Source organism: Artibeus jamaicensis, unplaced genomic scaffold, assembly GCF_021234435.1.
Source record: "Artibeus jamaicensis isolate MK-2021 breed Jamaican fruit bat unplaced genomic scaffold, CSHL_Jam_final contig_332, whole genome shotgun sequence".
NCBI classification, from domain to species: Eukaryota; Metazoa; Chordata; class Mammalia; order Chiroptera; family Phyllostomidae; genus Artibeus; species Artibeus jamaicensis.
In genome coordinates this window covers 20,909,181-20,924,311 of record NW_026521788.1, presented here as the reverse complement: position 1 = coordinate 20,924,311, position 15,131 = coordinate 20,909,181, and the positions used below count along the sequence as shown (strand labels likewise).

Here is a 15,131-nt window from a genome sequence, read left to right as displayed (position 1 = left end):
TTACTGTTTGTTTTTTTAAAGAGTCCTTATCCTTTTTAAAAATATACTAAATTACCTGAAGGTGATATGGTAAGTAGATTGCTTTATTTATTTATTTTTAAAGATTTTAACTTATTTTTCAAGAGAGGGGAAGGGAGGGAGAAAGAGGGGGAGAGAAGCACAGATTGGCGGCCTCTCCCACATCCCCAGCTGGGGACCTGGCCCACATGCCCTGACTGGCAACAACCTTTCCGTTTACAGACTGGTGCTCAATCCACTGGGCCACACCAGCCAAGACAGTAGATTGCTTTAAATGTAGGGATGAAGAAAGACTGTATGGGTGTATAAGAAAGATCATTCTTAAAGCCTGGTGATAGGTATATCGAATCCCTTCAATTTTTGTATATGTTTGAAAACATTCTTAATAAAAATTTTCACTGATACATTTTAATTTCTTATTGTAAAACTTCCAGCCGTTGCAAAATACACAAAGCTTCATCTGGCCATCCTATCAATAAAAAGTTTTCTTTCCTAGAATTATTATTAAGTTGATGTTTATCCTTCCAACCTATCTTTGTTCATTTATATAAAAACCTAAAGAATCTAGCATTTTTGTCTTTTTATAAATAGTACAATTGTGTACAGATCGTTTTATAATTTGGTTTGTATTGCTCAAATGCATTCTTTGTGACCACTATGTTGTATTTACAGATCATACTATCGATTGTTAAGCCTATTTTTATCTATATCCACATATAGATATGTACCTCTATTAAATGGAAAAGTTACATATATGGTACATACCTATCATAAACCATGCAAATATTACCTTTAATATTATTTTTAAAAAATATTATTGATTTAAATTTTCATAGAGTCGAAATTACCAACCTTTTTCTTTATACTACATTCTTCTGACTTTCCATTTATAAAAATGGGAAAGTCGGGCTTTTCCATTCATAAAAGCCTCCCCTTTCCAGAAATCAAATGACTATTCACTTATATGTGCTTTAAATGATTTTATGCTTAATTTTCAAAAATCGCTTGAAAAATTTTTTGATATAAAATATGAATGAGGATGTAACTTTTTTCACTGAAGCTTTAACAAATTATCCCAGCACCATTCTTTCTGAACTGATATGAAGCGCCTCCTGTGTCTCATTCTACACACTTCATGATTCTGTCTTGGCTGCTTGTTTCTCTCTTGGAGTTTGTCTATTCATGCCTTTTCTCCCTATTTATTCTGTTCTGCTCTTCAGTCTCATACTACAGAATTACATAAGTATCTCACTGACTAAGGGCAAAAAAGATTTGGACCGAAGTGGTACCCAAAACTCAAGTTTAGCTTCAACAAATTTCAAAATACCAACTAAATGTTAAAATCTGTCATGCTGGAAAGCTACTTACTTCCACAGTAGTTGCAGCCTTTTGAGTCATTTTTCCAACAAGGTCAACCTGTTCATATCTGGATTTCATGTATTTTTTTGCAACTTTGTATACCCACTGTGGGCAAGTTGCAGAAAAAAGTAAAGTTTGAGGATTGTCTTCAGAATCTTAAACAAAAAGAATTCAAATGCTTTTTTAATATCCCATGATGTAGTCAGCTCTTAAAAATCCCCCCAAACTTTGAGAAAATAGTGAAAATTTCAAAACGTGAATTTTGAACACAAACTTCATTACACTTATTAAAACTTTCAACTTTCAAAATCAGGGGAAAATATAAACAAGACAGAACCCAGAAGGAAGGTGAGAATTGAAGAAGGAACAATGGGCAAAGAAAATGAAATGAAACTTTCAATAACATGAATTAGTAAATCTAACTACTGACTATAAAAAAGGATGGAAGAAAGTAAAGAAAACTAAGAAAATAGTTACTTAAAATATGCTATTGTATTTTCTTGTTCATGAAAAGAACAGACTCCAAATAATTTCAGTTCTGTTAGAACAATGGGGCAATGCGGTAAAAATTACAAAGCAAACATTTCTCAAGTTTTTATATAAGAGAATAACTGCTAATATGCTTATTTTGAATTAGGATATACCAGTTTTGTAGGACTCATGGATGATATCTTCAACTTGGTCAGCAAAACCTAAATCTAACATTTGATCCACTTCATCAAGCACAACATGGCGCAGTTTAGAAAGATCTAATCGGCCGCTCTGCAGGTGGTCTTTGATCCGACCAGGGGTCCCAACCAAGATGTCAATACCATTTCGAATATGATTAACTGTGAGAGGAAAGAAATATCAACCATATGTAAATCAATATATATTTCCTATTATTTCTTTAGATTTTTAAAGTAGTAAATAGATCTTTGTGCTACTATCATACATATTTACTCACTCTGGCTTTGATATGATGTTCCACCATAAAAACACGCTACGCTGAGTTTCCTAGTTATATCTTTGAAGTCTTTGGCTACTTGATTTGCCAGTTCCCTTGTAGGAGCCAAAACAAGTACCTGAGCAAGAGGTTTAAAAAACAAAAAGATACTTTTCTAAAGATGTCTAAATTTAAATTGAGAAGACTTTTTTAAAGGTACATTTAAAACTAGGAATCTCAACATTAATGTCCTGGTACTTAAGGACACCACAAAAAACAAGAACAACAGCTTGTATTTATTTTATCCTCCCTTACTTCCTTCAGATCTCTTTTCAAAACTCACTTTTCTCAATGAGCTTCCTAACCCTCTTTTCATATCCTCATGCCCCAGTTTCTCCTTAGCATTTATACCATATGATATTTATATTTTACTTAGTTCCTTACTGTTTCTCACTTATTAAAATGTAAGCTCCACGGAGGCAAGGATTTATGTCCATTTGAATTATTGTATACCTTGTTCTTCAAACAGTACCTGGCACAGAACAGATACTCAAAAAACATTTGTTGAATGAATAAATGCTCACAATGTGCCGGGCACTAGTGCTTTACATGAATTACCTAGTTTGACCCTCACAAAAATCCTGTGAGGTGGATTATTCCAATTTTACAAACGAGGAATCTGAGTCTTAGAGAAATTAAGAATCTTGCCCAAGACCAAACAGCTAAAGTGGCAGAGCTGGAATTTCCAGTAAGGACCTTTCGGCATAAAAGTTTCTAAGGCAGTGCTCGGACTGTGTCCTACTTCTATTACTTGCAATGTTTCCTAATTTTACCTAAGAAGTAGAATTCTCTGAAAAAGATTTGCCCTGTTGGCCAACCTGACCCAAGACCATTAAGACTTAATTACATTCACATATGTCATATTTTCATACTGCAATACCATTTAATAGTCTAAAAGAGCAAATTACTTTTAGTCACATCTTTTCAAATTATAATGCTAATTTTTCTTCTTCACATTTTAAAAAACATTTAATTTTTAGAGAGAGGATAAGGAAAGGAGAAAGAGAGGGAGGGAAACATGATGTATAAGAAATACATCGGCTGGATGCCTCTCACTCAGTCCCAACCAGGGTCCTCACCGGCAACCCAGGCATGTGCCCCAGCTGGGAATCTAATTGGTGACCTTTCAGTGTGCAGTCAGGCGCTCAACCCACTGAGCCACACCAGCCAGGGCTCTTCTTAACTTCTATGCATCTTAAAATAAACATGGATTCTAAAAAAGTCTACCTTTAAGCTAAAATTTCACTAGGGCCTCTCTGTTCATCACTACTTATACATTAGGACTGATCTCCAGTACCCCAATAACATAGGGATCAGCAATATCATTCCATAATCTCTTCTTAAAGTCAACCAATGAAAAAAATGTTGATAATTTGCAAAATGACCAAATAAATGAATATCTCTTTAGCAAATTCATTATTTAAAAGCAAAGGATATGACTAAAAAAGAGAAGAGAAAGGTCACTAAATATACTAACTATAAATTAAATACTCCTAAAATTAGATATGCTGGCTTTATAATAATTACAGTTATCAAAGATATCTAAGGGTCCATAAACATTACATTTATATGCAATAACCACTTGAGATTTTACTTTTAAAGATTTTATTTACTTATGTTTAGAGAGAGGGGAAGAGAGGGAGAAAGAGGAAAGAAACACTGATGTGAGAGAGACCCTGAAAAGGTTGGCTGCACCTTGCACATGCCCCAACTGAGTGGGGGGGCAAACCCACAACCCCAGGCATGTGACCCAACAAGAATGGAACTGGCAACCTTTTGCCTTGAAGGACTTCGCCCAACCAAATGAGCCACACTGGTCAGAGTAAGATTTCTTTTGTTTAAAAAAAAAAGAAAAATCAACCAATTTTTGCTGCAGGTCCCAAATTTTTACTTTATGCCATGGGACTAACTTTTCTGTCCTGGGGGTACTTGAACTCAAAACCAATATACTCTTTCTTTCCCTTTTCATTAATGTTTAAACTTTTTACTCCCTATAATGGTTACCTTTGGTGAGCGGCTTTTTTTAATTGTCTCTTGATTTCTTTGGAGTCTTTCAATCAAGGGAATGGCAAAAGAGAATGTCTTTCCTGTTCCTGTCCGTGCTTGAGCAATTAAATCTTTTCCTTCATATACAGGACCAAAGGTCTTAACTTGAATAGGAAAGAGATATGTTACCCCTCGACCTGTAAAATGAGATTTCATTGAAATATTTATTTAAGACTAGAATTAGAAAAAAATATATTTCTTTGAAAATGATAATCCTGATTCCTCAATGTCTGCCTAAAGATATACCACCTAGCGACATTTACAGTTATTCCTACTCCAAAGAGGAATTATCTTTTTTAAAAGATCTAAACTTTTGACAAATATATGATTCTTTAGATTTAAAAACAGATCAGGATACCAAAAGAATGATGTAGAAATAACTGCAATTAAAGATGAGCTACTTATGCTTTCTATATTCTTTCTCCTTTTGGCCAGAAAATCTAGTTTTTAGATTTACATTATCCATTGCATATCCATTAAAATTCATTGTACCTTTCAGAAGCTTTATAGTCTCTTCAGAAATAGGGAAATTGGAGAAAGCTCCTTCCTTCTGTTCACGTGTTAGGGTCTGTCAAAATGAAATCAAAGTTCTAACATAGTTCACATTTGACTAAGTACTAAGAATCTTTTCCTCATTTACTGTTTTCAGTTTTACTAAATAAGCTAACAAATCAGCTTTAGCTTAATACTTGCAAAAACTGTATAGATTAATTTATAAGGTAAATTAGTGAGAAATTCTTTCAATTTCAAAAGAATCCCTTTAAATACTGTAGCAACCTTACTTAATATATTTTCCCATAATACATTTAAAAATAATTCACACATAAAACTCCCTTTAGAAATACACCTATTACATAAATCAAAATATAGTTCCTTTTAACTAAGATATTACAAAAGAACTATTTAATAATCTAAATCACATTCAGATACAAACAGTGCTAATTATGAGGATTAACACCAGCCAATAAAAATCCTAGAAGAAATCACACAATGAGGAATGTAAATTGCTACCAAAAAATAAGTTAAAAAGTTGTTCTATTTTTTAAAAAGTTGTTCTATAGCTCTAAAAAGCATTTTTTAGGTGACAAATACAAGGAAAAGTTCCCATAAGCTTGAAAATATCTTTAACATATGTACAGGTTAGCATGACATTATCATTTAACAGTTACTAAAAATTCTGTGTTCCACTCAGTGTGTGTATAGAACAAAGACAATATATCTACCCACAAACTTTATTATTGGTGTGTTTAAAGAAAGTATTTCCAGAACCACACACAATAGCAATTTTCAAATAGGGAATTAAATAAAAGACATCAATAGCAAAATCAAATTGTAAGCCATTAAGGAAACTTCAATGCTGTCAACTTTTTAAGACTAAAAGAAAAAAAATATTACAAAAGTAGTACATTTTCACAGCAGAAATTTTAGAAACTATATAACAAAAGGAAGGAAAATTACCTGTAATCCAGTCAGCTAAAGTCACATTTGAAACACTCTCCCAATCCTCACTCTATGCACACAGAAATTTTTAAAATAAAAATAAGAAATACTGTATATAGTGTTCTGTAATCTGCTTTTTTTCATTTAGTAAGAGACACTGAATGCCATTCTAACATTCTCCTATGACATTTAGGATAGATGCATGCTATTGCATATAGTGTATTTTATTAAGCCAACTGCCTACTACCAGACACTTAGGATGTTATAATTTTGGGCTATTATCAACAGTGTCACTGTAATAAGAGAACTTATTCATAATTTCTGCACACCTCATTTTTACCTCCTTAGGAAGACAAATTTCTAGAAGTAAAATTCCTGAATCCTAACATGATCTAAATAAAATTACAAACAGGTAAGCTTATTATAATACAAAGCAGTGTATCAGGCAAAATCCCAAAAGAGCAACAGCAACCTGTGCGGTCCTCTATCAGCAATACAGATTTGTAGGGCCTTATTTAGATCAACTCTGTAACATAAGTGCTTCCTGACCAACAGCAAATCAAATATAAAAACACCATACTGTAAGGCAAGAATTCAATATCTTTTCCCAAAACTCCCCAAAGATACACATTAAATTAAGCTCAAATATATTTAAATTATCAATAGCTATCAGATTTTAAAAATATAAAGAATTATTAACTACCAAGAATTATTAAGAATAGCAAAGTTGTTTCTTTCCGAGGACGTAAATAATTTACTGAGAAATCTATGAACTTTGCAGAAACAAACCAAACAAAGTCTGTGCAAGAAAATATCTACACTAACAGGTACTGGGCAAACGCAACAAAGATTCTTCCAAAATACCCAGGGGAACAGATTTCTTCAGATCACTTTTCTTTCATTTCTGTTTTTAAAATGCAGCTTTAAAATTGAGTTACAAAGGCAAAGATCATTTAAAGTTTCTACTGTTATAAAAGCAGAAAAAGCAAAAGGCAAAATACACAAAGTCAAGTGGGCTTATGGTACATTGTTTTAGGAAATCAGAAGTCAATTCATGAGTACTGGCAGGGTGCAAAAGAACTACAAGAAATGAAAGTAGGTGACCATCAATAAGCAATTTAGAAGAAAGTTTTAAGAACTCAAATGTATAGAAAAGGTTTTAATCTGATCATCCCCCACTTCCTCCCCAAAGAAAAGGCAATACCTTAAAAGAAACAAGGGACAAAGGAAAAAAGACTCATGAGGTTTCGGCTGTAGAGATTCCAGGGTCCAAATGAGAGAAAATACTGGATACTAAGAAGGAAATATTATAAAATCAACTCTAATTAGTTTAAACAATCAAATTAACCTCTATTTCAAGGATAATGTCAAATGCAAAACAAAAAGTATCCATACCTCCTCTAGCTTATTATTATCACTTGATTTATGAGAAGAACTATGTAAGGGAGACATTCGCTTTGACTTTTTTTCATATTCATCAATATCTCCATTTGGCAGATCTTTTCTTCTTGACTTATGAGATTTAGAAACTTCATTTGAAAGTCTATTATATCCTTCTTCAGTGTCTCCATTTAGCTTCTCTTTCATTTTAGCTTTTTTGGACTTGGGAGCATCCAGGTCATCTGAAACACCATTTTCTCTTGTTTCTGATTTCTCATCTGAGTCATAATGGTGCCTTGACTTCCTTCTATCACTCTGTAAAAAAACAAAGCAGTGACAATAGAGTCACAGCCCTCCTCTAAGAGTAGAGCATGACTCCCCCAACAGCAAAGCTCACTGTACAGTTATCTTAAAAGTAACCTGATAGAAATCGAAGCTGGTTTCTAATGCCAAGCTTTAGCCTCAGGTATTGCTTTCTCTCATCTCTTACATCCTCAAGATTTGGCTTCTAGCCCATCTAATCCCATCATTAGATTTAAAGGAAAGTAAAATTCCTCCTTTTCAGAAAAAGAATGAGAACCCAAGACTTATAAATTAAAAAACAAACAAAAACTTCAAATATCTCCAACAGAAAAAATATTAATACTTATTGAGTACCTACCCAGCATTGTGTAATGTGTTTTCGGCTTATCTTGTTTAAATCTTCATAACAACCCTATAAGGGAAGTACAGGTCCATAATCCCTTATCCGAAATTCCGATATCCATAAAGCTCTGAAAACCGAAAGTTTTTTTTGTAACTTATTTGGAGACAAAACCTTACCTGACCTGAACTCATTTGGTGGCAAAATTTGACTTGAATTAATATGAGGTTATCTACAGCCCTTATTTATTATACTTAGTATAAATATTCACATTTAATACTAAGATGTTTGATTAAAGGTTGCGGGACCAAAAACCCTACTGGGGTGTTAACCTTCTAAAAAATCCCCAGAATTCTGAATTCCAAAACACATCTAGCCCCAGGGATTTTGGATAAGGGATAGCGAACCTGTATTGCCTTTGTCATTCTACAGATGAGGAAACAGAAGTTCTTAGAGGTTAAGCAACTTGCCAAAAACCCACGTGTTAAGTTTCCTGCAAGTGGAAGTGCTAGAAATCAAGGCCCATTTGACTTGAAAGTCCATGATCTTTTTACAACATGCTTCCCCTCTGAACAATGATAATAACAGGTTCATGAAAAAATAAATGAAATGCAATTATATAGTTCAAATTAACTGTTACACTCCCATGAAAGAACAACTATATTAGAAATCCTGGAAAGTTTTTCAAAGTTTTACAAATTTAGTTAACTTTTCTTTTTTACAAGACTATTCTGCAAATTTAGTTTTAAAACATCAGACGAGTGGCCAGTACTTTAATATCTGCAGACAGCAAGAAGTGATCTGAAAATTTAGCATTCAGAATTACTTGGTCAAATGTTCAAAATAAATTAGAAAGTATTGATTAGTGTTGGTAAAAGCTATTACCACCAAAAATTTCACCATGATTTACACATTTTTTTACAGAATATTTTCACATACAATTTTTTCATCCATAAAACAGGAGTTTCAGTGAAAACTGAGTAACATGTGAAAATGCTTTGTAAATGGTAGAGCTTTAAATTAACCTAAGTTATACATTTATATATTGCAGCACTCGATCTTTAGTTAACTGAACTAGCCCACATCTCCCCAAATCAACAGCTTCTATAGAAATACAAGGTGATTTAGAGAGCCAGCCTTGGAGTTTGAATTGTTCCTGGGCCATGCACTTCAGGGAAATGAAGCAAGGTAAAGTGAGACCTCTAGGTCCAAGCCCATCAATATGGCAAGGTGATGAAATACGTTGTTCCACATCTGATCCACACTGCTTGACATGCTCCACTTCCTTGGCTTCCATGACCTTCTATTCCCTCCTTATCTTCTTACCTCTACCTTTAGTGCTTCCTCTTCCTCCTCTTTCTGTGGATGTTCCGTAAGTCTGCTCTCTACTTACACTTTCGTACCATTTTCATAGCTTCAACATACACTGCCAGGCTACCTTCCTCGGTCGCACTCAAATTCTGAAAACCTAAGGCCCAGCTCCATAGCTCAACATACCCAAAGCCAAAATTATCTTCAACTTATTTCTATGAGTACTCCAATCTGTTTCTAACTCACATAGTCCCAGAGAGCAGAACCTTATCACCTTCCCACCTTACCACAAAGGTAAAGCTAACATTCCATCCAAGCAGTTTAACTGTACTAAAATATACACAACATAAAATTTACCATTTTAACCATTTTAAACCGTACAATTTTGCAGCAAGGACTTCTAGAGAATGTACAATCTGAAAGCCATCAGTTTAGAAGATTATAGTGAAATGTAACAATGGTCAAATACATGGCTATTTCCCTCAGGAATCTTCAGGAAATATTTAGGAAAGATATATACAGGAAAAATGAGCTAACTTTACAAGAAAGTGCATAATAAAGGTTAATCAAATGGTAAAGAGAGCACTGGAACAAGACTTCAAAGGGGAATGAGATTATGTACACACATTACAGTGGTTAGCACATACACTAAACCATAACAGATGAATAGGATTTTAAAGCAAGAAGAAAAACAAGTATTTCAGGAGGAGACAAAATTAAAATAACTGCTAGATGATTCCACTTACATATGAGGCATCTAGAGTAATCAAATTCACAGAGACAGAAAGTAGAAGGGTGGTTGCCAGGGGCTGAGGAAAGGAGGCAAAGGGGAGTTGGTGTCTTGTCTAATGGGCAGAGTTTCAGTTTGGGAGAATGAAAAAGTCCTGGAGATAAATGGCATCAGGGGCTGTTGAACAATATGAATATACTTAATGCTGCAAAACTGTACAGTCTGCTTTATTATTATTACTTTTAATACTTACCTGAGGATATGTATATTGATTTGAGAGAAAAACTGGGGGAAGAGGGGGCGAGAGAGAAAGAAACATGGATAGGCTGCCTCAAGTACATGCCACCACCAGGATCAAAACTCAACCTAGATATGTCCCCACCAGGGATGGAACCATAAACCTTTGGTGTACTGGGTGATGCTCCAACCAACTGAACCACCCAGTCAGGGCAAATCTGCAGTTAAAAATGGTTAATATAGTAAATGTTATGTTGTATATATTTTAGTACCAAAACAAAAACAAAATAAAAAAATACCAACTGGTCTGTTGTGGTAGCTTACTTGCTTAGAGAGTGTGATCCTAGTAAAACAAAGTTCCAGGCTGGTCCCAAGTCATGCCATATACAATACAAAAATGAACCAATGAATATATAAATTAGTGGAATGACAAACTGATGTTTCTCTTTTTCTTGCAAATCAGTAAATAAAAATATGTTTTAAAAAAATGCCCTGGCTGGTATGGCTCAGTGTATTGAGCGCTGGTCTGCAAATCAAAGGGTCACAGGTTTGATTCCCAGTCAGGGCACATGCCTGGGTTGCCAGCTGGGTCCCCAATTGGGGGCATGTGAGAGGCAACCACACATTGATGTTTCTCTCTCTTTCTCCCTCCCTTCCCCTGTCTAAAAATAAATAAAAATAAAATCTTTTTTAAAAGGACTTTATTTTTAGACAGAATAGGAGTTGATTTTATATTTATTTATTTTTAGACACAGGGGAAGAGAGGGAGAAAGGGAAGGGAGAGAAACATCAATGTGTGGTTGCCTCTCCAGCAACCCACACTGGGGACCTGGCCCATAACCCAGGCCTGCACCCTGACTGGGAAACGAACTAGCGACCCCTTGGTTCGCAAGCCAGCGCTCAATCCACTGAGCAGCACCAGCCATGGCAAATAAAATCTTTTTTAAAAATAAAAAATAAATAAATAAAAACTGCGTGGCTGGATTGGCAACCTTGTAATTATTACCTTGTAATAAGGTTCTGCTCTCCGGGCCTATACAGAATATTTTCATTCTTTTGTCAAATGTCAGCCCTCAAACACCACCACTTCCTTACTCTCCTCGGCTTTTTTTTCTCCAGGTGTCATTCTTTGGAGGGGCTGGATGAAGGGGGAAGACTCTACAACTCCACAGGTTTGTTGAGAGCAGGGACTTAAATCTCTTGATGCACAGTCTGGCACAAATTAGGCTCAATAAATACTTGTGGAATGAATGGAAATACTAACAGTAAAGTCTATTAATACAACTCACATGATCTCCATCACAACCAAATCCTGGCACTGTTGCCTGTGATACTCCTGCTTAAGCCTCTAAAGACTAGTTACCGAGGTTTGTAAACCTAAGGCCGCTCTCCCCCAAGATTCTCGCACACAGGTCAGGGTGATGAAGTAACACACATTTAAAGCAATCAGTTTTCTTAAACATTTTCTAAGACGGCCAACACGAACCAAATAACAGGGTTCGCTGCTTAAGAAAAAAGAAAAGAACAAATTACGTGTCGATGGGAGCTTGAGTCTGCCCATCTCGCAGGTACAGACGGGTAAAAGGCTGAAGAACCAAAGCCCAATGTCGCCCTTCTCCAGATGGACGGAGGAATGGCCCAGGAACGACGGATGCGCGACGGGAGGCCCTCGGATGCTACGGCGGGTGGTGACAGTCTACCAGGGACAACTCCCCTCCCCGCCCTAGCCGGCGCAGTCCAAAAGGAGGCGCGGCCCATCCTCAGCGCACCTTTTGCCTCTCCTTTTGGCTCTCGGTCTCCTCCAAGGGTGCCTCCAGCTCCATAATGTCTCCCCAGAGGAGTTTCCCAGGCATCATTGGTAGTCGCCGCCTCCCTCAGGGCACGGTGGCCACAACCACCTAGGCTAGCGGCAGCGCGAAAGGAAGCGGGGGCAGGGCGGCCGCCCGGTCAAAGCCAGGCGTCACTTCCGGGACACGCACCGCCGGATGGGGGTGGGGAGGAAGTAATCTAGGTTTAAATTCTTTCCTTGAGTCACAATCTCCAACCAATGAGTGTAAGAAAGTTCGATTGGCCTATCCTTGTTCTAAAGTGATTGGTTTCTAACAGTAAAAACCTGGCCAATCTCCATAAAGGACACAAGAGCTGATTAGCATAAAGTGGTTGTGGGGATGGGGGTTCCGTTCTTCACCTCCCACCCCCACCCCAATATTTCTTCTCGGCACCGCGGATACTCTTCGGGGCTTCACAGCATGCAGTGCGGGGATTAGAAAGCTCCTCCAGGGCGGCGAATAACACCCCCCCCCCAAAAAAAAAATCACGAGCCGCGGACTGGAGCGGGAACAGCCTACAGCAGGGCCAATGGCGTGCCGCCCGCCTTTCGCTCCCGGAAGCTAAAGACCTCCGCCCCGCCTGTTGAATGTGGAGCGATAACTTCCAACGGCTTGGCGCGGGGCCTGCAGTCTTGCGTGGGTGGCAAGGGGCTAGAGGTTCCTGAAGTGAAAGCCAGGTCTGGGCAACGGTCCCTCAAGTCCTAGATATTTTGTCACAAAGTTGGTCCTTGGTTCATTTTAGGTCCTTCCCACATTCCCATTTGAAATTGAGGAAATTAAACCCCTAGAATGGGATTTACTCATCTGAAGTAACACAATCAGTTAGTGGCAGTCAAGACTGGAAGAGCTCATCTGAATTCGAAATCAGTGCCTTTCCTGCCACACCTACCTGAAAGCTTTGAGTTTCTTAGCAAAGCGTTTCAGGGAAGATTGCTCTCATGCAACATAGAATAAGTGGGAAAAACCTGGAGAAACTTGGAGAAAAAAAACAAGCCTAAATGTCTTCAACACATTATGTATTTGCAGTGAATAAAAACATTTTATTTTTCTAATGGGGATTAACTGTCCCTGGATTACATGCAATCTTATACAAAATTGGAAAACTTGACACCACAAAGGGTGTCAAATGCTAATTCCTTAGCACCTGCATTTTCTTACATCACCTTACTAACCGCTTGGCTTTCTTTTCAGAGCCATTTCTTTGATCTCTTAATCTCTTCAGTCCGGCTGCTCTTGAATGGAGGACAAGAAACCAAATTGAGATGTAGGTGCAGGAGCACTTCACAAACCACTTGACAATGTCCAGCCTTGTACCCTGAGCACCAAACCTCTGTTTTAGCAAAATTACAAATTGCTACATGTCATGGAATTTAAGGGTTGGTCCTGAGTAGCTGAAACCACAAAAGTTAAATCTGATTGCCATGGGCCATCTGCTCAATTATGAATGGGCCTAAGTCAAGGGCTCCCACCTTATGGATTCAATACTGTGAACCAAACCAGTGTTCAGCTAATGACTGTGGAAAAATGCATCTCTCCCTATCAGGGGTGTCCAGCCTTTTGGTGTCTCTGGGTTACACTAGAGAAGAGTTGTCTTGGGCCACACATTAAAGACAGTGCAGCATGTAATCACAAAAAAAAAAATCTCAATGTTTTAAGCTAATTTACTATTTTGTGTTAGGCTGCATTCACAGCCATCTTGGGCTGCATGTGGCCTGTGGGAGGCAGGTTGAACACCTCTGCAAACCTAGATTATGAGAATAGCTATGCATTTCTAAATCTGTGCTTTTTTTTCTAAATCCTTTTGTCCCACCCCCTCACACTCACCGCCAGTTCTACCATGGTGAAGTTCATAGACCTGCAACAGGGAATAGTGTGCAAAGGAATACAGAGTGGATGCAGTTAAGGATGTCATACATGTTAAGGATGTCATACAGTTAAGGATGTCAAAATTGGGATAGAAGGAACAGATGTTAATATGTTGCGGTTGAAGAGCAAATACAGATGAAGTAGACTTCAGTTCTTCAAGACTATTTTTGGCACTCATTTTTATGTCAAAGATCATACAGCAGGTTTGTAAAAGAAAAGGACTAGACTTCTATTCTCTCTATGCAAGAGAGTTATATTAGTGTTTTTCAGAATGACCTTCTATGATTTAAGACACTTTACAAACCCTGACTTTCTAAACCCCTAATTTATTTAATCAAATCTCTGGCTGCTGATTTTATCAGGTGGAAAGGGCAAATGTGTGCAAATTAAACCAAGTTATAAGTAATTTGACCAAGCTGTGGCTTAGCTGAAAAAAAAAAATTGGATACTACTACCTGTGTGTTCTCAATGAGTATCAACTAGAAAACTTGGGACTGAGGGTGGGGAAATAGAGAATTATTTTTTCATGTTTGTTCCCTGTATAAATCTCAAGAGATTTGAATCTGGTTAAAGTTGAAGGGGGGGGGGTAGCATGAAGAGGTAGCATAATTAAAATGCACAAGTAATTAAAAATATAGTATTACTAGAACATCTCTATTTCCCAAATATCTTACCAGTCACTGATATTTCTTTCTTAAAATTTAAGAGTTGGGCACTGACTGGTATGGGTCAGTACGTTGAGCACTATCCTGCAGACTAAAAGGTCATGGGTTTGATTCCTGGTCAAGGCTCATGCCCAGGTGGCAGGTGAGAGGCAACTGATCCGTTTCTCCCTCACACTGATGTTTCTCTCCCTGTCTTACTCCCTCCCTTCCCCTTTTTCTAAAAATAAAATCTTTTTTAAAAATGTAAGAGTTGGGGAGCCTCATCTGTTGTTCTGTTCCAGATTCTATAAAGATTTCCCTTGCTTTTGGCTTCAACGCATTAAACTTTATGACCTTAAGACAGAACAAGATGACTATAAATTTGTCTCTCTCTGGTCATTCTCAAACCTACAGGACTAGATTTTTACTCCATATTTAGAAAGCAGAAGGTAAAAAGAGTCATCATTTTGGACCCGAATGTCATTTTATGTGACAAAAAGAATGGAATTATCATTTTTAAATGTTATGATATTGAAAATAGTTTAAGGGGTAGTTAAAAATTGGTCGAGAGGCACTGGAGTCAGAGAGTGTAAAGAGTACTAAGACGTAAGGAGAAAATGAAAAAGGGAGTAGGAGGGATTTT

General features: G+C 37.0%; 1 protein-coding gene across 6 annotated transcripts in view; it reads right to left on the bottom strand.

Moving 5' to 3' along the window:
• Window positions 1–12,106, bottom strand: part of DDX50 (DExD-box helicase 50) — a 30,054-nt gene extending 17,948 nt beyond the window's left edge. Inside the window, exons 1-8 of one of the 6 annotated variants that reach the window (XM_037130615.2) lie at window positions 11,919–12,106; window positions 7,890–7,943; window positions 7,244–7,543; window positions 4,901–4,976; window positions 4,367–4,545; window positions 2,324–2,441; window positions 2,022–2,207; window positions 1,387–1,532 (exon numbers count right to left, since the gene is read on the bottom strand). In XM_037130615.2, coding sequence (XP_036986510.1) covers window positions 1,387–1,532; window positions 2,022–2,207; window positions 2,324–2,441; window positions 4,367–4,545; window positions 4,901–4,976; window positions 7,244–7,543; window positions 7,890–7,943; window positions 11,919–12,005 — 1,146 coding nt within the window. In that variant the 5' untranslated portion in view covers window positions 12,006–12,106. The other 5 variants (XM_037130617.2, XM_037130613.2, XM_037130618.2 and 2 more) reach the window with 5 other exon arrangements.
• Window positions 12,107–15,131: the final 3,025 nt, after the last annotated feature.